This window comes from Colius striatus, chromosome 1 (assembly GCF_028858725.1).
Source record: "Colius striatus isolate bColStr4 chromosome 1, bColStr4.1.hap1, whole genome shotgun sequence".
Classification (NCBI taxonomy): domain Eukaryota; kingdom Metazoa; phylum Chordata; class Aves; order Coliiformes; family Coliidae; genus Colius; species Colius striatus.
The window spans coordinates 121,616,208-121,638,177 of NC_084759.1; the positions used below are offsets into that span (position 1 = coordinate 121,616,208).

The following is a 21,970-nucleotide window of genomic DNA, read 5'->3' on the forward strand; positions in this document are numbered from 1 at the left end:
TGCTTTGCAAACTGCAGCTCTAATGCACAATAAAGCTGTGTTATCCTTGCACATCAGGTTTGGTCGGAAGCGAACTTTGAGTGCATTTCTGTTCCTGGGAGGATTGGCTTGTCTTATTGTCATGTTTCTTCCTAAAAAGAAAGGTAAACATTTCTTTCTGTTTCTGGAGTATGTGATAAGAATTGGTAAACACAGCATTCTACAGCTGAAGAATTTTATAGTTGCCAGTAGATTTAATAAGCTCACACCACATGTGAGTCTCAATTTTCCAAGCCAGAGAAGCTAACTTGCAGAAAGGCTAAGCAGCAACTTTCCTAAGACCTTAAGGAAAGCTTGCTAGAAAGGTTTGGATTTCAGCTTTTGTCATGGATTCTGCCCTTCTGATCACATCAGTCACTCCTTTCCAGCCTTTCCAACTTAATCTCAGAGACTGATATTTATTGGGGGTATCTCTATTAGCTAAATGATATGTAGATATAACTAGTACCCATTTAACTTGTATGTACCTTGTCTAAGTGAAAGACCAATGTCAAAAGATCCTAAGAACTGAATCTTGGGGCAAGTTTCCTTTTTTTTTTCCTCACTGCTCTGTAATGTTCAAGGCTGATGTGGTTGTGGTATCAGTAATATGGCCACATAACTTCAGTTCTGAGAGCGTTCTGAAAATCTGAAGCAAGAGGTCTTTAAGAAGTGCAAAATGAAAACACAATGTGTTCATGTCTTCATTTTTTAATGCTTTTTTAAGTGATAGAAACAAAATTGCACAGTGAACAATTTTTCTTGTAAAACTGTTTAATTCATCTCAGCTTGTAAGATTTCTGTATGCATAACCTCTGCTACAAGGAGAAAAAAAATGCTTCAATCATTGGAAGCATAATTTAAAAATATTACATCTTTATGATAAGAGAAGTGTGAAAGTTGCTGTAGATGACAATGAATCTAATAGGTAATAGGGTTTTTTTTTAGAAGGAGTATAACTCAAGTTTCTAGAAGTGTTGCAGATTCTAGAGTCCAGATACTCTGATTAGTCTGATACCAGTCATCAAGCAGTTTTTGCCTATCAGTCCAAGTATGTAACATACAAAAAGAAAGATTTTTTTAGGGGATAGAACAGCAAGACCTCAGGAAATCAGCTGTGTGCTGAACTGCCAAAGTCAGCCAAGAGCAAAGTGCCTTAGGAAGTGAAATGGCTAACCAGCCACAAGCAAGCAGCTGTCTCTACTGAGCATGATTTTGTTCAAAGCAGTAATAGCTTTTGTAGCCTTCCTTTGTAGGCATTTAATGCATATTCTGATGTGCCTGGTATAAGAAAACAAGCACTGTCTGTTCTGACAAAACTGAGCTAAGTGGGGTATTTGATATGGTTCTTTAGAGAATCTTACAGTCTTTTTGTTTTTCTTCCAAATTAATAGTATTAGAAGCGTGTTATCACATTATAGAGTTGATGCTGGATAGGGCTCTTATTACTAAAAAGTCTTGCTTACTTTTGAAAAATATATCCATTGTTTTTCAGCTTACAGACAGAACTAGTTTGGTATTTTATTAATGGTCGACTCAGAAAATGTTGTATTTTAGTTTCACCTTTTACTATATTTATAGGATTTGTATCTTCTGTGTCTAAAATTTGATGTTCTGGTAGAGCCTTTATGCAGGATTTCAATACTTTGGAGGTGTCACTTAATTGCAATATTGAGGACAAGGAAAGGAAAACTCAGTTTCTCTTTTTTTTCTGATATTGAGCAATAGTTCCATTCTGTAATGCCTGACACTGTTCAATCATTTCACCCAGTCATTTTCTACTGGATTATATTTAGTAGAATGGAAACAGTTTTGAGCTAGTAGCAAATCTGCCATGAGTTTAAAATCCATTTTTAAGGATTTTTTTTTCCAATTGTATTAAAGAGAGACTTTTCCTCTTTGTACAAATTTGATTACACACACAAAGGTAATAAATCTGAAGACACAGAATATATAAAATGTTGGATGATTTCTGCCAGTGATGCCTAAAAGAAGGCTCCTTGGATTCTCTTGTGTTTTGAGAGTTCTTCTGAAGGTATAGATCACTTGTAAGTACTGTCCTTTAACAGAAAAACACTTGGCCACAGCAGCAGATTCTTCAGTAGATTCCTTTTCATTTCATACTGTTTTGTGATTGAACTGATTATGGAGATGTATTTGAGTGCTTAAAGCTTTACAAAGGTCACATTTTCTCTATCAGATACTGGAGTGTTTGCAGTGGTGAATAGTCGCTCTCTGTCTTTGCTGGGGAAACTGACAATCAGTGCTGCATTTAACATTGTCTACATCTACACATCAGAACTTTATCCCACAGTGATCAGGTAACACAAGTTAATTTTAAGGTCTTTGTTTTTTCTGTTTTTCTTACCTGATCACCTTTTACTTCTATTAGGTATACCTTTTAATTTGAGATTTTCAGTCATATATAATGATTATCTGTAGTTTTTTAAGCTACATTTCTTCCCTTACTCTCTTCTTCCTTCCTCTTCCCTCAAATTTGCAGAATTCTGTTCAGGCTAACCATATATTATTTACATAATAGTAAAATTGTCCTTTGACCGCTTGGTACGCACACAGCTCTCTCCACTATTGAGACTAACAGTAGTATTGCTGATATTTAATGACTGATATGTGTAACTTTTCCAGTGCTTTATAAACCAGACCACTACATTAAACATTCAGCTTGCTTAACCACCAACATGGAAGATGACTGGTCAATAATCTTTGTAGAAGTAATGGTATTTTGTAGGCCATAAGCAAGTAACAGTAAGGTTTTGCTCTCTAGAGGCAGAAGTGCCCCCATCTTTGTGCTGACAGAGCAGACAAAGACATCTTATCATGTGGGTGCAATTTTTAGTAGATGTTTTAACTGCGTTGATAATCAGCTACCAGTGAAACTACATTGTGGTGTTTTTCATGGGTGGGAAAATCTACTGATAAATGGGATTTGGATAAAGGAATTTAGCCACCTTCAGGCAGAGATAAGATGCATTAAGCAAAATTGTGCTTTTTTTTTTTACCCCTCTCTGTATGTATGTTAGAATTCTGAATGTTTTAATTCCTGTCTTGTGATGTTTTCACTTAGAGTTGACTTTGCTTTGCCAATTAATGTGCTTAGGGTCATGACTGAATTTTTTCTCATACTCACTGGCACTTTTCAAAAGTCATAATTTCTTCTATGCAAATATCAATGATTAATTAGGGTTTTTTTCTTCTTAGGAATGTTGGAATGGGTGCCTGCTCCATGTTTTCTCGTGTTGGTGGAATCATTGCTCCTTTTGTCCCTTCATTGGTTTGTCTGAACTTCTAACTGTTATATATATTTTTAGTGTATAGCTCTGATGTATCAGAGGCTTACAGAGGTGGCAATATTTTTGATGAATTATATATATAGATTAAGATATGTAAACTGAATGTCTTAACAGTATTGTGGTAGGCCAAAGGCACTGCCGTGTAATCTGTGATCAGACAAAAACGTAACATTATGTAGTTCAGAAGATGTTTTAACCCTATAAGAATTTTGAGACTTTGCTAGTGGGGCTTTATCAGTGTAGTAATTTCAAAATACCAAGATAGCAATACCCAATTTTAAAACCTAAGTGAGCAACAGCAAAAAGCTCACATTATTAAAAGATCTGCTACATCAAGATAAAGCATGTGAGCTTGATAACTCCTTTTTTTTTCCTGAGAATAAATAGTTTTACTGTCAGTACACTCATTGAATAGCCATAGATTATAATTATCAGCAAAGTGGGATATCTTTCAATGAATGAAGATGATGTGGAGAGCCGATTCACTGGCAAGACTTTTGGGTACAAACTTCACAGCAGCCTGTCAAACCAAAGCAAAATTCTGAAAAATTTCTGAAGAAACTGTGAAGGAGCACAAATAAGGATTCCATCAACTAATAGAAATGAAGAAAATATTTATCTTATTATTGAATGAGATTAATATTTTATTGGTGGATGAGATTGAATACCCTCAGCAAGTTCGCTGATGGCAACAAACTGGGAGGACTTACTGATTCCCCAGAAGACTGTGGTGCCCTTCAGCAGGATCTCAACTGGCTTAGAGTTGGGCAGAGAGAAACCTCACAAAGTTCAACAAGGGCAAGGGCAGAGTCCTGCATCTGGGGAGGAACAACTCCATGCACCAGTACAGGCTGGGGGTGACCTGCTGCAGAGCAGCTCTGCAGAGAGGGAGCCAGGAGTGTTGGTTGATAACAAACTAACCATGAGCCAGCAATGTACTCTTATAGCCAAGAAGACCAATGGCATCCTGGGATGCATCAAGAAGAGTGTGGCCAGCAGATCAAGAGAGATTCTCCTCCCCCTCTACTCTGCCCTGGTGAGGCCTCATCTGGAGTCCTGTGTCCAGTTCTGGGCTCCCCATCTCAAGAGGGACAGCGAACTTCTGGAGAGAGTCCAGCACACGGACACCAAGATGATGAGGGGACTGGAGCATCTTTCTTACAAGAAAAGGCTGCAGGATCTGGGACTGTTCATCCTGGAGGAGAGGAGACTGAGAGGGGACTTCATTAATACTTAACAAATATTTAAAAGGTGTATGCCAAGAGAATGGGGCAGCATTTTTTTCTATAATATCCAGTGACAAATCCAGGGGTAATGGGCATAAGATGGAACACAAAAAGTTTCACTTAAACACAAGGAAAAACTTCTTTCCTGTGAGGGTGATGGTGCCCTGGCACAGGCTGCCCAGGGAGAATGTGTAGTCTCTTTCCCTGGAGGTTTTCAAACCTTCCTGGACATGTTCTTGTGCGACCTGATCTAGGCAGACCTGCTTGAGCAGGCAGGTTGGACTGGATGATCTTTAGACATCCCTTCCAACCCTGACCGTTCTGTGATTCTGTGAATTAAGTTTAAATATGTAACGCTTTTGCTTTAGTCTTCATAGGCAAAGCCTCATGCCAAGACTGTGTGCATATCAACATGGTTGAAGCAGAGGGCCAGGAAACAGTAGAAGAGCAATAGGTTCAATAATAAATCTTAATGCTGAAAGCTTTCTATTCCATAGGATACGATTTCATAAGAGGTAATGAAAGAGGTTGCTTTGATAGTGAGGCAAGTGTCCATCATCTGTGATAAACCATTGCTGTTAAGGAAGGTCACTGATAACTGGAGGGGGACAGGGGGCAGAAAACTAATGCTATGTTTGTTTTCAAGATCGGAAGGTGGATCCAGGAAAGTACAGGCTTAGCAGCACAAACTGTATCTCTGGAAAGATCATGGGAGATGACCTCTCAGAGTCTGTTTCTGAGCATGTGAATGCCAAGGAGGTTATCAGGATCAGTGAATATGGATTTACAAAGGACAATTAATTCTCAGCCAGTTTGATTTAATAGTCAGCCATTTCATCACAGAAGATAGTATGGATGAGGAAGGAAAGGAGAGCAGGAAAGGCTTTTGCAAGGCTTTTGACATTGTCTCACAGTACTCTTGTTTGGAAACTGAGGAAGTATGTCCTGGATGAAAAGAATATTAGATTTGAATATTGCATGGACTGACAGGCTCAAAGAGATAGTGCCAGGCTCAGTATTTGATGGCTCATGACAAGTGGAAGATAAGACAGAATGCATCCTCCTCATATTTTAAGAGGAATAAGGAGGAATGATTGACACACCAAATGGTAGAGCTCGAGTCCAGTGGGACCTTCTCAGTCAACCATGAAGACTAGCAAGAAGAATAATATTCTGTTTCTGATGTGGACTAATCAAGTGGTCAGTACAGGCTGGGAACCAACTGGCTAAATAGCAGTCTTCCTTGAAAACACCTGGGTATGACAATGGATGACAAGTTAAATGGGAGCTAGCAGTTTGCTCTCATGACAAACAGGCAAACTTCACACTGAGCGACATCAAGCCCAGTTCAGTGTGTGGCTCACAGATTAAGTTACTTCACAATGCTAGAGGGATGTTAAAAATCTGGGGAGGGCCCAGTGGAGGGTAATCAAGATGGTTAGGGGCCTAGAGCACATGGCTTCAGATGAAAGCTTGAGGGAATATTGAACCTTTGATCTTACCAGCACTGTGGAACAGTTCAGCAGGAGTCAATGGCCACAAGTTTTGGCTTGGGGGTTAGAGAGGAAATTTGACAAATATTCTTTTTGAGAGACTTAATACAGCCCTGAAACAGTCTGTTCAAGGGGAATCTCCATCCTTGCAGTTTTTTCAAACTCTGTGAAAATCTTTTCAAACTTTGTGTGATTACACAAAGCTATGATCAGCTTAGTCTAGTGTTGGCTGTAGTCATGCTTAGTTGGTGTTTGGCCTAGATAACCAAAGATCTCTTCCAACTGGCGTGTCTGTGATTCTCTGGTATGTCTTCCCTACTACAGAGGAATGTTGCATTTTAACAAAGAAATCTGTTATGTGCAAGAATTGAGTATAAATTCAGTAGGCATTTCTTTTAAAGGCCTTCCCAAAATCTGTGTGGATCTCATAGTGTTGATAAGATGAAACTGACAATATTGGTTAAAAACCCCATTAGAATCAGGAACTTTTATGCTAAACGTGAACACAAACACTTGCCAGATGGAATGGTTGTAAAGACTTAAGTGCTTTAATATGCAATATAAGCCAGAAGGAATGGATCTCATCCTAGCTCTCTCTGTTCTTTTCTCCTAGAAATCTGTACAGTGGTCTCTGCCTTATATTGTCTTTGGAGCAACTGGTCTTTTGTCTGGGTTCTTAAGTTTATTGTTGCCAGAGACCTTAAACAGCCCTTTGCTAGAAACTATTTCAGACCTGCAGGTATGCTCATACTGGAGGCTGGGTGATGAAGCCATGTCATTGCAAGCCCTAGATGGCTCACAGGTACGTTAATGTTCTTTTTTTCTAGTAAATCCTTTGTGTTTATTTTGATTGTTGGCTTGAATGTGCCACTGCAAACAGATTAGGATAAGTGATTCTTGGCCTGTGGAGGATAGGCTCCAAGGAAATACAGAAGATAGTCTGAAATGTCTGGAAATGCAGGCTGAAACATAGCTGGGTTACTTTGTCCCTTCAAGGCCAAAAGCTTACAGTCTTTTCCTTTGGGGTAACTGACTCGGTGGTGCCTGTGCCTCTGTAATCTGTAAGACAAACTTCTGCAGTCTGCTCCTTGCAAAGCTGTCCAGTGAAGTTTGAGGAACCTTAGATGTTAAAGAAAACAGAAGCTTGTTTGTGAAGGGCTGTTCTCAAAGACAGTAGACTACCTCTGCCCTGACCTGCACTGTCTGTTCTACAATGTCAATTGTTTGGTCTCTCCTAGAGAGACTTCAAAAGGGTTTAAAGCCACACTAACCTCTGAATTCTGTCCCACTGTTGATTCTGGGAAATAAGGTTCATTGAAAACTCTGGAACTACAACACCCACAGGCATAAACATAAATAAATACGGCAGCAGGATATTTTTCATTGAAATTTCCTTGAATGTTGTTTTTTCTTATCACTTCATTTTGCCAAAGTCCTGGGCACTTCTTGAAGTGTGTACATCTTCCATTTGTGTGGAAGTGGTTTTTTTTACATGGCTGCTCCTCTATGAATAGGGTGGGATTAGAGAGACATAGCTGGGGAGCTAGAAGTGGGTGTTTGAATTTGTGTAAGATTTTAATGTTTAAATCCTGGTCCTCAAATTTTAAGTATCAATGGACTAATAAAAAAATTAAGTTGTCAGAAGACTTAAAGGGCAACTCATAACAAAATGTTGGTTGTCCCATTGAGCTAAGATGAGGCAGGATGCTTTTAACACCTTTTACTTTTGTTTCATTAATTTTTGGTCAAGCTGTGTGAGATTTGTAGGTAGTCATAAACTTATTTTCACAGAAATCATGTGGCAGAGTAACATTTAATTCTAGAATCAGAACAGTTGCTTGCTTTCAAAGGCTTCAGTGTGTTCCCTTGTTCAGCCATTTTAGCCGTGATAGTTCTTGACAGGACAGCACAGTTTAATGACAAAAGCACCCTGGAAGAAAGCTTGAGAGAGGCAGCTCTGTAATAATCAATTTTATACTTTAGCTGCTTTACAGGCACATTTTTAAACACTTTTAACCATACTGGATAATCTGTTATGGCATCACAATCTTGATGGCCACACAAATCTGTCACAAGCTGTTATTTTGGTAATTACATCATTATTACATCTCAGCTGTGCAGATGGCTTACTAACAAAAAACCCCAATTCTAGCAAACAGTGCAGGTGTTTCAATTTAGAGGGGAGAAAGTCACATCTTTGATTTCCTTTTTTAACCAAGTAAGGTCAGTATTTACACAACTTGGTCAAGCAGTCTTCTCAAGTTTAAGTCCTCCCTGCTTGCACTTCCTCAGGTTTCTTAAAAATCTCAACCTGAACAGGATCCACAAAAGAAAAAAAGGTAGAAACTCCAAACATTCTTCAGGAACACTTTTCCCCAGATGGATTAAAATTATTGAATACAAATTTTAAAAGTCATTGGTTGAGGCCTGAAGTAATCCTGTAATTTCAGTGAAGTTATATCTGGAATGTCTGGGACACGTGGGGTTTGTTTTAAAGCTCACAAAGAAAGCACTGATAAAACGGAAAGCTGTTAAACATTAACCCTATTTGACAAGGCCATGGAGAGGTCTTAGAAAGCTTCTGTAGGAAAGATGTAGAGTTTATTTGGCATACCCTGAATTCCCCCTGTGGAGTCCATTGTCCTTTTGTAGCACTTTCAAGATAACATGTGTTCTGGTTGCCCAGAGTGGAGGTCTTGTCCCTGTTAACACATATGAATGTGATATTCAAGTTGGACAGCATCCAGTGATAGCCTGACTTTCCTCAAATAATTTTAGAAATCCAGAAGAAAAGCATAACATGATTCCCTTTATATCTTCTGACAGGTCTTAGTGCTCAAAACTGCTTGAAATTCCGTTGCAGTTAACACACATTGCTGTAGCAAAACTCCTCTGAAGACAGATCTAAAGATACAGATTTTGCTTGCGTGGTACTGTCAGTCAGGAGCATGATTTCCATTTCTCTACTTTTCACCCTCTCTCTCACCCTTCTTATCATATGACTAGGCAGGCAGAAGTCTTGGGGTGGATGCAAGCATGCTGGAAAAAATCCTGAATACTCAACTAGATGGAGTTGATACTAGCAAGAGATTTCTTTGTTAAGTGAAATAATTGTGTATTTTTTCTGGAAAAAATGTTACACTGGCCAAATAATAATCATTTATCTGTAACAGCTGACTTCAATTTGGGTATATGTTACAAATTACATTGTTTGAAAGGAGTGTGGATGGAGTAGGTATGCCTGTAATAGGAAGCTGGCTTTTTGAATGTAAAGTGGTACTGTGTTTTCTCCTTTCAATGACACCTATAGTTAGTATTGCAGGGGTTTCTTTTTAATTCAGCTTGTTTAGGAGAGCGCTCATGCTCCACATGAAGCAGTAATTCAAGAAGGGAGAAGCTGTTACCCAATCAAGTAATTTGTGTGTTCTGAGCTTCTGTATCTTGTAACTCACCACAAAGTAAGGACCTTAGACTTAAAAAAGATAAGTTGACTATCACTTCAGAACCATTCTAGGCAGTCTCTTTTGCATGTATTCTCTCATGTACTGATGGAGCAGAGAAAGTCCATCAACTAGAAGCCTGTCTCTTCTAAAGAGCCAAGGACACCAAAAAAAATCTTAATTCACTTGATGTCTTTTACAAAGTTTTAATACAGTGATTTGACCTCTCTTTTTTTTTTCCTACCAGCATTCCAGCAGAGGTAGAATGCTTCATGCTTATATATTTTGGGGTTGATTTAGGGGCTTCTGTGCTAACCAATGACTTTGTTTTTGTTTCTAGTCTGGAGACAAAGACAGTTCCGCAGGGAGCGAAAGTGAAGATGAGGAGTTTTATGATGCTAATGAAGAGACTCATATGATCAAGTAATGAAAAGAAGAAACACTGGACTATTTTATGACTTTTCTTACTTGTGCAGTTAGTGCAGCTGTAAGACAAGTACCAGAGACCTCACCTGGCAGGGAATGTTATTGGGCAAGTGCCAGTGTTTTTTCCCTGACTAGGAGAGGGGGTTGAGTACTGTTCAGACTAATTACACCACCGATCCTCACTATAATAAGACAGCTGTTGAAATTCTTGTGGTTTAGAATGACAGTGCATGGACTGCATTTGAAACCAGGTGAGACAGCAAAGATGGGGTCATCAGGCCTAGGAAGTTACCTTGGTGTAGACAGGTTTGAACGGATCATCAATGCACGTTTGTATTTTGTTTTCAAGGTGGTTGATTTTGAATCAACATAAATTGATAAACTTGGAAAAGTCTTTTTTTCTTTCTGTAGAGTGAAAGTGATCAGAGTGTACTGTGTGCTACTGCAATGGGAACAAATTCTTGAAATTGTATATTAAAATGGTTTCTGCATATTGAATAGGGGAGAGGCAACTATGAACATAAGTCAGACACCAGTGTAGAGTTACAACGTGCAGCTGGTTGGTCATGAGCTGTGCACTAGCTGAATTATAATGGAAGGCTGTGAGACAACTACAGAAAAGAGCAACCATAAAGCCTGCAGACATAAAGGATATTATTTAATTTTCTTCTTTTTTTCATACACCAAACATTTCTTGTTCTGTCTTATACATAATTTGCCACATATTCCTCACATCTCAACACTGCTGTTTATAGCTTGGCCTACCTTCTACCTTGTCTTCACCATACCATAAATATTGAAGCTCAGCAACTTCTCTGTGCAGTGAAATAATTTTGTGAAGGATATAATTTTGTGGGTGGGACATAAGTGAGGTATTTATCACATACTCTGTGTGAGGTGCGTGTTAGAATATATCACTCTTTTGTGGACATATCTGTGTCTTTATTTGTGGAAGAAACTTAACTCTGAAGTGGTAAGAGGAACAAAGGGTTGCTGTTACGTTTTGGGGACTATTGCTGGGAAGCTGCTAGTATTTATTTAAAATTCCTGTGTGTTGATAAAGTTTACCAAAAAAAACACCAAAAGTGCAAGCCTCTTTGAGACAGCATTTGGTTACTTGATGTTATTTCTTAACCAGGTGCTTGCTGAAGCACTTGGTTACTTGACCTTGTTGAGGGAGACAGCTTTACCCTCCTGTTTACACTGAGCTTTCTGTGAGTGCTTCATTAGAGTGATACGGAATCTTGAAACAAAGAAGGAAACATGAACATATGAACTGTCCTGACTACAAGGATGAGGCCTTACAAGGATTCAGTTTTCTTAATTGTTGTCATCTTCTAACCTGTGTCATTCTACTTATTTAAGATTGATTTCCAGCAAATATTTGTTAGTGTTTATACTTGGAGTTCTTAGCAAAGTGCCACAGAATAGCAGGAAATATATTGTCAAGCTTTCTAGCCATTTTTTGTGGATGTTGGACTAGAAAAAAATGGATTTAAAAAGAAATCAAAGCTGACTACTAAATATTTTCTGCTTCAATTGAGAAACTCCTTTGCTCTGCAAGGAAGTTGAAAGTAAACAGCTTCTGACACATTTGCAGCTAGCTGCTTGAACTTTGTGCCCTGGGAACTGTAACACTGAGGGCAGACCAGAGACTGCAGATTGACCCATGTAGTGCTCCTGCTTGGTCTGACCTTGGTCCAGGCATTGACTGCGAGCAAAGCTGGGAACTTGAGCCCTGTGGACACTGTGTCAGTATTGTTGTGATTGTGTATTCTGTGTTAGAGGAATTCCTGCCTGTGGTCTTCACCTAGTTTTTCCAGACTGTTGAATAGTTGTCATAGGTGTGGGAGCACACTTTTTTAGCCCAGGTGAATACACTTTCTATCTTGTTTGGCCTTTTTGTGTGCAAGAAAATTGCTCCAAATAAGGTGCTGGGAAATACTTGGAAGGATTGAATCTGTCCACAGAATTTGTTTTCTTTTGTTTTGGATTCACATTTTGAATTACAGACAGATGGGAAAATGACTTTTTATTGCTGATGGTTTCTAAATAAGTAAAACCTGCTTTCTTATAAGCAAACAGTGGCAAGCCTGGCAGTGTTAACATGCTGCCAAGAGCCAACAGGTTTTTTTAGATGTTTGTTGCCTCTGTTTCTTTGGATGGTAAGTGGAGTAAGTCACCCAAGAGACAGGTAGGAATTGGTAGCTTTCCTTCCTCCATGGTTTTACTGTCATTATCTATCTGCTACTGGCAACTCTAGTCATGCCACGGGACACCTCAACATGAGTTTCATTAGAATAGTAGAGTACTGTAATGCTTCAGGTGGAGATCACTCTTTGCAGGACCTGAGCTGGATTTTGTGACAGTCCTCAATTTTTTAATTAAAAGTACTTCTCCACTCATGCACTTTTATATCATAAGTATGTACATAAGTATGTAACAATTTTACATATGTAAAACTGTTAAAAAAAACCAGCATTTTTTTCATTAAAAAAAAAAAGAACAGCAACTTTTAACCTTAAATCTGACCTATGTTTGCACCTTTTAAAGGGCAGCATCTTTTATGTTGACCACAGGAACTCTCTATTACTTTCTCTGTATAGCTTAATTGAGAAGGTTTATGGGAGACAGTCCTTCCAGGAGGAGCTCAGCAATGTGGTGTCAGGCTTCTTGCAATTACTTGCTCTCTCCCTTTGTGTTCCATAGTCTAAATCTGGTAGGTGCATGAAGTTCCTTTTCACAGAGGCTGGTTTGGTAAGAACTGTCCTTCCAGTACAGAAACTTGTAGAATCACTTTTTTTTCTTAACCCATAGAGTGTAATGCTTTCTGATATTGAGATACTTGTGCTGTATGGGATATTTGGGGTTCTGTAGCCTGTGGTCAGCATTTTCTCTGTTTAGATGGAGCACTTACTGCTAAGCAGAAGTTCTTCAGTTTTAACAGTTCCTGCTGTTAACGGTTATGTTAGTTCAAAACCTGAGTCAGGAGGTCAGGAAGAACTGTAGTTATGTGTGAGCAGCCTGTGTAGGCCCAAATAATAAACCTCAGTGTCTGGGCAGTAAGGTTGCCCTGAGGAGCTACTGGAGAGCACAGGCTGATACAACACTAGATATATCACAGTTTATTTCATTGTAATGGTGAGAGTCTGAGACCCAAAATTCTTGCTGTAGTTGAGTGAAGGATGACAACCTCATCCCACATTTTTAGTTAGAGTAGCTTTGTATGCTAAGCAGTTGCACTGTTAACTGGTTTTTTTAGTTTTACAGGCACTAGGATAGCTACTCCCAAGATGAGAATTCCTTTCCTGAATTCCTTTGTTTTTGTAGCTGTCATTTTTTTTTTCCAGCCAGCTGATTTAGTGAGATATGCTAGAGATGAGAGAGGCTTTCCCATGTTGATGCTTAGTCAGATATTAGTACTGTCTCAGCTGAGGTATATTTGGGATTCTGTTATCGGGGACCTCACAGGTGATACTTGAATTACAGCCTAGGAGTGAAGGAGAGTGACAGGTAATGTGAGAATTAGCTAGAGGGAATCAAAAGAATAGAGGATTCAACAGAAATGCTTTAGGACAAGGGTAGGTGAAAACACAAGATAGTAACTGTTGGGTGGAAATATTCTTGCTGCTTGTGTTGACTTGAAAGAGATAGCATTGGTTTCAGGACATCCTACTGGAGACACTAGTTCCATCATTTCTTTTTTCATGTAAAATTATTTCAGTATTATTACTTTGGTACTACTACTTCTGAAAATGAAGCTGGTGTTCATTTAGGGATTGAGAAAGTGCTGTTCAGAGACTCCAGAACAGAGACACACCAGAAACTCAGAAGCTCTGTGTTGAAGGAGGGCCACAAGGTGGCTCAGTCTTCAGGTCAGAGTGCTGAATGAAGGACATGTCCACACCTTTCCAGAGACATCTAATTAAGGTGGAGCAGGTTGTAGCTAGTTGTTACAGTCAGGGCTTAAAGGATCGTAGCCATATGCTCCTTTGGTCACTGAGCTCAGTCTGTGCCAGGGTTTCCAGATTGTATAGATGTACTGAAGTTAGCAGAATATCCTTCGCAGGACCATGACGAGTGCAGTTGAGCCATACATTTTCCAGCCTATATCCCCTAAGTATATAAAAGTTGTTAATAAGATAATGGATTTGTTGTACTGAGGAAAAGGAGCCACTGAAGAAAAAAATTGCTTTTCCTAGGATATGTTGATTGAAACATGTAAGATGAAACTCTTGTTCCTGAGTCTTCTGTATAATAACAGAATGCAGATTTGATTATTATTATTATTTTTAGCTGAAGGATGGTGTGCTATTTATACCTCTATCCACCCTGTTAGGGTTTCTTTGGTCGTGCTCCTTGACACAGCTGAATTTAACATGCAGCTTGGGAGCCTTGAAGTAAATATCTCAAAAAAGCCCAAGAGTGGTGCTGTCACTTGATGGTGGAAGTTAGTCTGGCCTGACACACTTAATGTCAATATTTATCTGTTTACCAAACAGAATGTAATTGTATTTTGAGTCTCGTTGCTTGTGTCTTACTACAAGATATATTAAGTGGAAGAAAGATACATAGGAAAACCTCTGTGACATACCTAAATGTAGAATTGAAGTATCAACAAATTTAGAACTTTTCCATGCCATGTATTTTTTTTAATGCTTTGTCCAGTGTATTGTAGCCTTCAGATTTTCCAGGTGCTACATTTAAGTCTAATAGTAAAACTTTCACCCCAACAGTCTGAATTTACTGAAGTCCTTCATCTTATTTTTGGTACTTCTTGCTGTTTCTGGCCTTCTGGAAACAAAAAAAAAAAAGCTTCTGTATTGCCTAATGAGGAGCAGATTTTTCTGTTCTAATTTGAAGTGCCTGTTTTATAAAAGTCTTACTTTAATTTCCTCAGTCAAGTTGATATGGGACTGTGTGTAAAGTAACATCACAGAATTGGATCATGTAAGTGCCAAAGACAGTTTTTGCTGGAAAGCAATGGTCCAAAACTAGTTCTAGCTGCATTCATTTGGAGCTCTTCCATGCAACCTGCTTAAACTGGTATTTACAAGCATCTCTGGAACTTAAGGGAACAGAAGGAGAGTTACCTTTGTTTGCTTATCTTTCTTTGCTGAGTTACCTTAAGTATCTTTTGTTTCTGAGAAACCAAAGAAATCAAATGAAGGATTTAAGATTTTGTAGAACATGTAGAATTTATACCATGTAGCCATTATAGACAAATCTCCAGAGCATGTTTGCTTCCGAGTTGCAAAACCTTACTCCAAGACTGATTAAACTTGGTTAAAACCAGCAATTTTTAGTTCGTTCATCATTCTTAAGTTGCTAATAACAGTTTGCCTGGACCTTTGTAGGATCTAGCAGATTTCTGTAAAGTGCAGAGTCTGTCTGAGGCTAAATAGTGATGTCTTAAGGGTTTAAATGCCTGTTGCAACTAAAATTCTGTGAAAGTCTGCTGTGTTGTGGCTGCTTGTTTGCCAGTAAGTAGGTGGCTAAAAGTTTGCACAGCGAGACCTGGCTGCCCCCAAAAGAATGGCTTAAAAGAAATAATCGTTCTTCTCCAGTGTGTATGCAGACTGAAGCAGGATCTCAGGCTGTCAGGGTCCTCTCATATGTACAGCAAGCTTATAGAATGGAGTATGTTAAAATAAGTACTTGCCTGCCCTCATTTACAAAAGATTTGTAGAGGAAACAGGTATTTAGCATGCATTTTACTGCTTCCCACCAGCACATCTGAGGTGCTTATAACTGCTTTACCAGGAGGCAGGTAAAAAGTATGGCAATATTGAAAGTTGTGTTTATTTAAAGGTCACCTATGAAAGGTATCTGGCAGTTCTGTAGTCAAGCAAAATGATTTTAAATTATGGAAACTCGATAGGGATACAGGCATTTCTGATGTTAGTTTGTAGAAAAGAAAAAAAAACCCAACCCTACAGACAATGATGGTTATAGAGCAGACAACTGGGTGATTTGTTGTAAAAGAATTTATTGTGTTTTCTGGGATTTCAAGTACAGGTCTAAAAGACTGGTTTCCAAGTATTTGGTCCTTGGCACTTCTTCAAGTCTAACTCAAATTTTATTTTGCTCTTGTTAAAATTTTGGGGAGAGTCATGTAGAAATTGGAAGGATGTTTTTCATATGGACACTTTTATTGCACTACCTTTCCTTCCTGAGTCTAGTAATACTTTGGGTTTTTTAAAGCTACCTCTTTATGTTGAGCTTTTTTATGTCAATTTTTCATTTAATTGATTTTTAGGAAACTACAAAATATTTCTTTTTTTTATTATTATTTATGTGGGAATCCATGACTCAAAGACCACAAGTCTTCCTTTTGTTTAAAGGGTTTTTTAAAGGCTTTTCAAATTAAATTGAGTTAAAAGACTTAAACTTTTGAAGGAGCAGAATATTATACACTTAGAACATGGGTTCTCCTTTGTGTACTGTTTGCTTCTAGAAGGGCCAGAAAGCCCTTAATACTAACCTCAGATGAAGACATGACTTTCCCAGGGCAATAAAAAGGTTTGAGGAGTTTAAAATCAATTTAATTCATTGCCAATTAAAGAGCTTTTCATTTACTGGATTTGTTATTGAAAGAAATAAGTACAACACTTTGGGAAAACACTGCTGCTTTCTTCTGGACAACAGTCTTCCTTATCTCCCCTTATGCCATCCCCCACCCCACAATGGTCTCGAGTTCCTTGGATGCACGTTATGCTCAGTCCCTTCAGCAGGACAACAGGCAGCACAGAAGATTGGGATCAGTCTCTTTTGCTTGCTGTTCTTTCACTGCTCCGTGTTTCTTACTCAACCGCTCTTGTGTGGGTTTCTTCACCAGCTGCAGTCTCCTTAGGGTTGTAGATCCTTCTGAGTCTACTCCCAGCCTCTGCCTAGCCTATGATTTTTCTTTGGCATTTCTCCTGCTCATCTGTCTCTCCTTTCTGCTCTTCTTGTGCTGGCATGGTCTTATCCTTTTTTCCTCCTACTGCTGTAACACTGTAATCACTGTTTCTTGGCATTTACTGCCCTTTCTTAAACATACTGCTGCAGAAGTGCCAGAAATGTCTTTGACAGTGGTGGAGTGCAGCAGGTCAGTGCCCACTGTGCCCAAGAGTCAGTGGGCAGCAGGATCCTGATCTGAACACAGGGAAGCACTTTTTTGCTGTGAGGATGATGGTGCACTGGCACAGGTTGCTGTGAGAGATGGCCAAGTATCCACGCATGGAGATACTCAAAAGCTATCCGGTCATAGTGTTAGGTGGATCTACTTGAGCAGGGGTTTGGACCAGATGACCTTCACAGCTCCCTTATTCTGTGATTTCTGTGCTGCCTGTTGCTGAGCTGGCTGGAACCAGCACAGGGCAGCCCTTGGTCTCTTCCCACGCAAGATATGCTGCAGTCTCCTCACTTATCAAAGCCCTGAGGATTATACTCAGTACTTGACTGTACATGGTTTTTACACAAATCAAGTCCTTATAGTTTAGGCTGACAGGTTTTTAAGTAGTAGTTGGTATTGTATTCCTTTTCTGCATTACTGTTGTCTTAGGTCAAGTAAATGAAACTCCTAAGGGTATAATCAGACATTTGTAGCAAAGTTCTGTGTCTGGTTACATTTGCATCCCTGCTGATTTCAGAAGACAGAACTTAGATCTCCACTTGACCAGAGGAGCAGCCAAGAGGGTAAACTACTTCCTTAATGCTCAACCCTTCGTCATCATGAAAACAAATCTTTGTAAAGCAGTCTGTATATCCCGTAGACTTTGTATTGTTTCCTCATGCCAGTTTAATTTGAACCAACAATCAAAAGTCCTTGACAGTTGAGAGTTGAGTAACAGGGAAGCAGGAAGAAAGGGGAATAGATTAACTGCTTCAAACAAAAATGCAAGTTTTATATAGTCAGTTTGTGTGTTTATAACCATTTAATTTGGGTTGCTTGAATATTGGGTGTTACGAGCCTTCCCACGTTAAAATGAGGACTGACAGAGCTCAGAAGTACTTTAACTGTATCAGCGTGCTGTTGCCTACTCAGTGTTGTATTGCTGAAAAGTCTGGTTTTAGAATATTTGATCCGAGAAGCAGCAATTAAAGACATCAGCTTTTCCACAATAGACCTTTTATGGTGGTATATCCATACGTTCTGTGAACAGCTGTTGGATCCCTCTTTTTAAGATGTTCTTTGCCATAGGTGAGGGACCGTAACAGACGTTGAAATACTCAGAATAATTGCACTTACCTATTCAGTTTCCTTAATGTGTTTCCTATGCATACTGCCTTACCTGTATGTGCTGTACTTCACTGGAGGTACAAAAGGTAAAGATTAGGTTCTTAATTTATGAAATGTAAACTAATTTAAAAAAATAATTCTGTTAGTACTGCATATTTTCCAGTGATATCTGTCTTCTAGGAGCAGGCGATGGTGGTAAGCCCAGGTGAATTCAAGTCAGAAGCTGATGTTGGTGGTCTTTACATTCTTACTTAATTTCTGAATGATTTTGATCACTTGAGACTTTTTCCTTTTAAGATGTTTGTAGATGCTAAACTATGTTGGTTGGTAAGCCAACTTTTAGGTGATTTGTTACAGCTGTGATACTGCCTCTGAGTCATACAGTTTGTGTAATGTCTTTGTAACTTATTTTGTGCCTTTTCTTCCCCGACACAAAATGTCTCAATAAAAACAAGCTCTTTTGCAACACTGGAAATTGCACTGATTTTATTTTCTTTTACTTGCCTGACCCTTTTCTTGTTGTGTTTTCTGGCGGGGGATGCAGCTCTTGTAATAGAATAGATATTTATAACAGGCTTTGCAGAAGAAAATTGACAAGGTGGAAAGCAGGTCATTTCGGAATGGCAGCGCTACAGAAGCGCCTGGGAAACTGGGACTGTCAGTACTAATCAATATATTCCACCATATCTATCACAAATCATTTCTAACAAAAACTGGCACCACTGGAATGTGAGAATCAATTTACTACGGGCTTCAGTTATGCTGATTGATGTTGAAAGACTGGAAGCACTTTGGGGGGTTTAGCATAGCACGGTGTCTGGTGGTGGTGTTTCTAACATTTGTACTGAGAGAGTTCCCCTGAACACTATTTGGCACTTAACACTCCTTCTTTAAAGTGCCATGCAGTCGCATAAAAACACAGGCCTCGACCTCAGGGATTCTGTCTAAACATCTTGTCAGGGGATGGCAGGATTTTAACATTTGTCTTCATTACCTGGAAATGAGGTGATAAATGGCTTGACTGCAATTTCCTGTCCCCTGTCCAGTGGCAAGGAAAATATTGGCTGGATCTGAAAAAAGAGAAGGGTGACGGTGAGAAACATGGATCAGTACTCTGCTTTTCAGCTGCTGGGTTCCAGAGCTTTTGTACCTCTGCATATGCTTACAAAAAAAAAGGTAGTTTAAAGATTCTCCTTGAATAGCGAGTCCCTTGAGCAGGTGCCACAGCACTTCATCTATCAGTGTTTTAAAGTGCACATACTAAGCGTGACAGGTAGTCTACATGATAGATAACATTACCAAACTTTGTGTTATGGTGCATTTTATCCTTCCTCAACATGGAGCTAAGAACAGGAGTCCAGCCAGACTCCCTATTTGTGCTTCTTGGGCACAGACTAGTGCAAAAGTCATCCTTTGCTCTTGTGTTACGTACTGCAAAAGAATAATTCAGCCATCTGGAATCTCTCTTCTGATTAATGTGATGCTTTCTAGAATCTCCTGAAGCTTTAAACAAGTTATTTTGAAGTATTTTGAACTCCCGAAAGTTTTCATCAGCAGCCATTCTACAGTGAGTAATTACAATATACAAAGCATATGCCTGCATCCAAAGTCATTTGCATTGCTCATCCCCTGATCTGAAGCTACCAGACAAAGGCCATCTTTTGTTTCTTGTTATTTCTGATTCTCATGAACCTTGCTCTTATTTCTGGTGCTTGAAATGCTCTGGATTTTACTTCATATTTCCTCTTTGCTGCTGTTTCACCGTGGAGGTGATGACTGGAGGCCCAGTCTGCAGGCTGTGGGGAACTACTGGCCTGCAGGATATGGTTGTCATCTACATGGGGATGAGTGCTTCTGTGAGCAGCCACTGGGTATGGTGGCATGATCTGCCATCCCCAAGGGCTAATTTACGTTGACTTGCCTTTCTTTTGAAGCTGAGTTGACTTGGGCCACTCTTAAATGTGGCTTTGCTTGCCTGTGTTTTGTCTGAGAACTGACTGTTTCTTGCTGTAACTGCAGCCTGTTTGGCTACCCAGCCATTGCTTTGTACTTTTTGTTGGGCAAAGAAAAGGAAAAACAGGGTGAGACATCAAGAATGGGGGAAGGGGCCACAAATGACATACAGGACTGTGGTTCACATAGCTGTGGGATTTGTTTTCCTGGTTGTTTTTTAGACAGTGGAGCTTTAACTGTTGCTTTGTTGTAATACTTCTGCTGTCAATATGTTTTTACAGTGCCAACAGGCAGACACCTCTGGAAGCCTTCAAATGAGAGATGTGGAACTAAAGTGCCATCTCTGGAAAACAGGGAGATTTTGAGAAACGTACTTATTCTTTGCCAATAACAGCCAGTACTGGTGTTGAGATGGCAGGAATAAACATGGCCAAAGCCTGCCCAAGCAAGTATTGGGTAAAAGTACTCACCTCTTCCAAACTGGACCAGGCCCAAGTTTGACTAAAGTTTCCTTACTTCCACTGGATTCCCTGACTGTTTCCAAGCAGTATGCCTCTGAGGAGGCTCAACTCTTCAATGTTGTCATCTTGCATCTTGTTGGTTACACAGAGATAAGACAAATACTCGTGGTTAATTTCTCTCTGTCTTGGTAAATAAAAGTCTCTAATCTGATCTACTGCTCATTTAAGAGCATCTTCAATGAACACTCCTTGCTGCAAGGAGGAAGAGAGAAACTTGATTTATTTATCAAACTTGGTTAACAGCAGGTAATAGAATGTCATACATGGGCAAGTGGTTCTCGGGTGACTTATTCTTGCCATTTCTTTTTCTAGTAAAGGTGGTAAAGATGCAACTGGTCTGATGTACCTGCATCTTGGAGAGGAAGGAGGTAATATGGACTAGTAAAACTGTAGCATTCCTTGTGATCTTGTTATCCTTTCTCCACTTTTGCTACTGAAAGCAAAGATACGGCAGTCCTGCAACTTGTTCTGCAGCTAAAGCTGAGCTAATTACGTTTGTTTCTCTGCACTTTGTATAATCCATGCAGTAGATTGGCAAAACTATGGTGGGAAGTGTCATGAGGACTCATTAAAGGGAAGGCTGACTGATCCGTGCAAGTGAGATTACTTGGAAGTTTGCAAGTTCAGAAACAATTCAATATCTAATTCTAATTCAGCTTTAGTTTTTTATTTAGCTGTGGTTTGAGCCACAGACCAAGTTCCAAAGCTGATGTACTCTAATGTGGTTTTTATTTATTTTTTTCTTTTAGGATTTATGTTAGCTCTCAGATGCTGCATCTTACAGTATGAGACTCCTGATCCCTTTCTTCCAGCTGCTCTGCTTATCAACGTGCCAGGACAAGGTGCTGACTTTGCTAATGTCATGATACAGCTGTCTGCTGGGACAGAGCCTCTGCCCAAGTCCAAGCAGTTGACCGACAGGTTCTCCCTTTTCCCTAGATATGAGATGCTATCTTCTAAGCTGAAATTGGCACTGACCCTGGCTAAGTCACTTTTTCTCGTCAAAGTTTGTTGCTTTCTTGAGCCCTTCATCCCTACTCCCATCTGTAAAATGGAGCCAGTGTGATTCTGGCAGATCACAGACTATGTTAAGTTAGCATTTATAATGACGATGTTGGTCAGGGTGCACCTCTGTTAAACTTGGCATAAAGTTGGCATAGAGGAACTGAAAACTCTTAGGAAATTAATGCTTTGACCCTTTGCATGGTGCATAGGGAGGGTAAACTTTTGGGATGGTGTGGCTTTCAGAAAGAGTATACACCAGGGCAGGAGAAAGCAGAACTTGTGCAATGGTCTTCTTTCAGGGATGTGGAGTTTTCTGAATTGAAGATTCATCAGCTTGTCTAAAAGTTTTTGAT

At 39.4% G+C, this 21,970-nt stretch overlaps 1 protein-coding gene across 3 annotated transcripts in view; it reads left to right on the forward strand.

The window, feature by feature from the left end:
- SLC22A15 (solute carrier family 22 member 15) overlaps nt 1-16,118 on the forward strand; it is a 40,512-nt gene extending 24,394 nt beyond the window's left edge. For all 3 annotated transcript variants that reach the window (XM_062005227.1, XM_062005236.1, XM_062005245.1), the window contains exons 8-12: nt 58-143; nt 2,219-2,339; nt 3,238-3,310; nt 6,662-6,850; nt 9,829-16,118. In XM_062005227.1, coding sequence (XP_061861211.1) covers nt 58-143; nt 2,219-2,339; nt 3,238-3,310; nt 6,662-6,850; nt 9,829-9,915 — 556 coding nt within the window. In that variant the 3' untranslated portion in view covers nt 9,916-16,118. The remainder of the gene's footprint in view (nt 1-57; nt 144-2,218; nt 2,340-3,237; nt 3,311-6,661; nt 6,851-9,828) is intronic.
- The last annotated feature ends 5,852 nt before the right edge of the window (nt 16,119-21,970 follow it).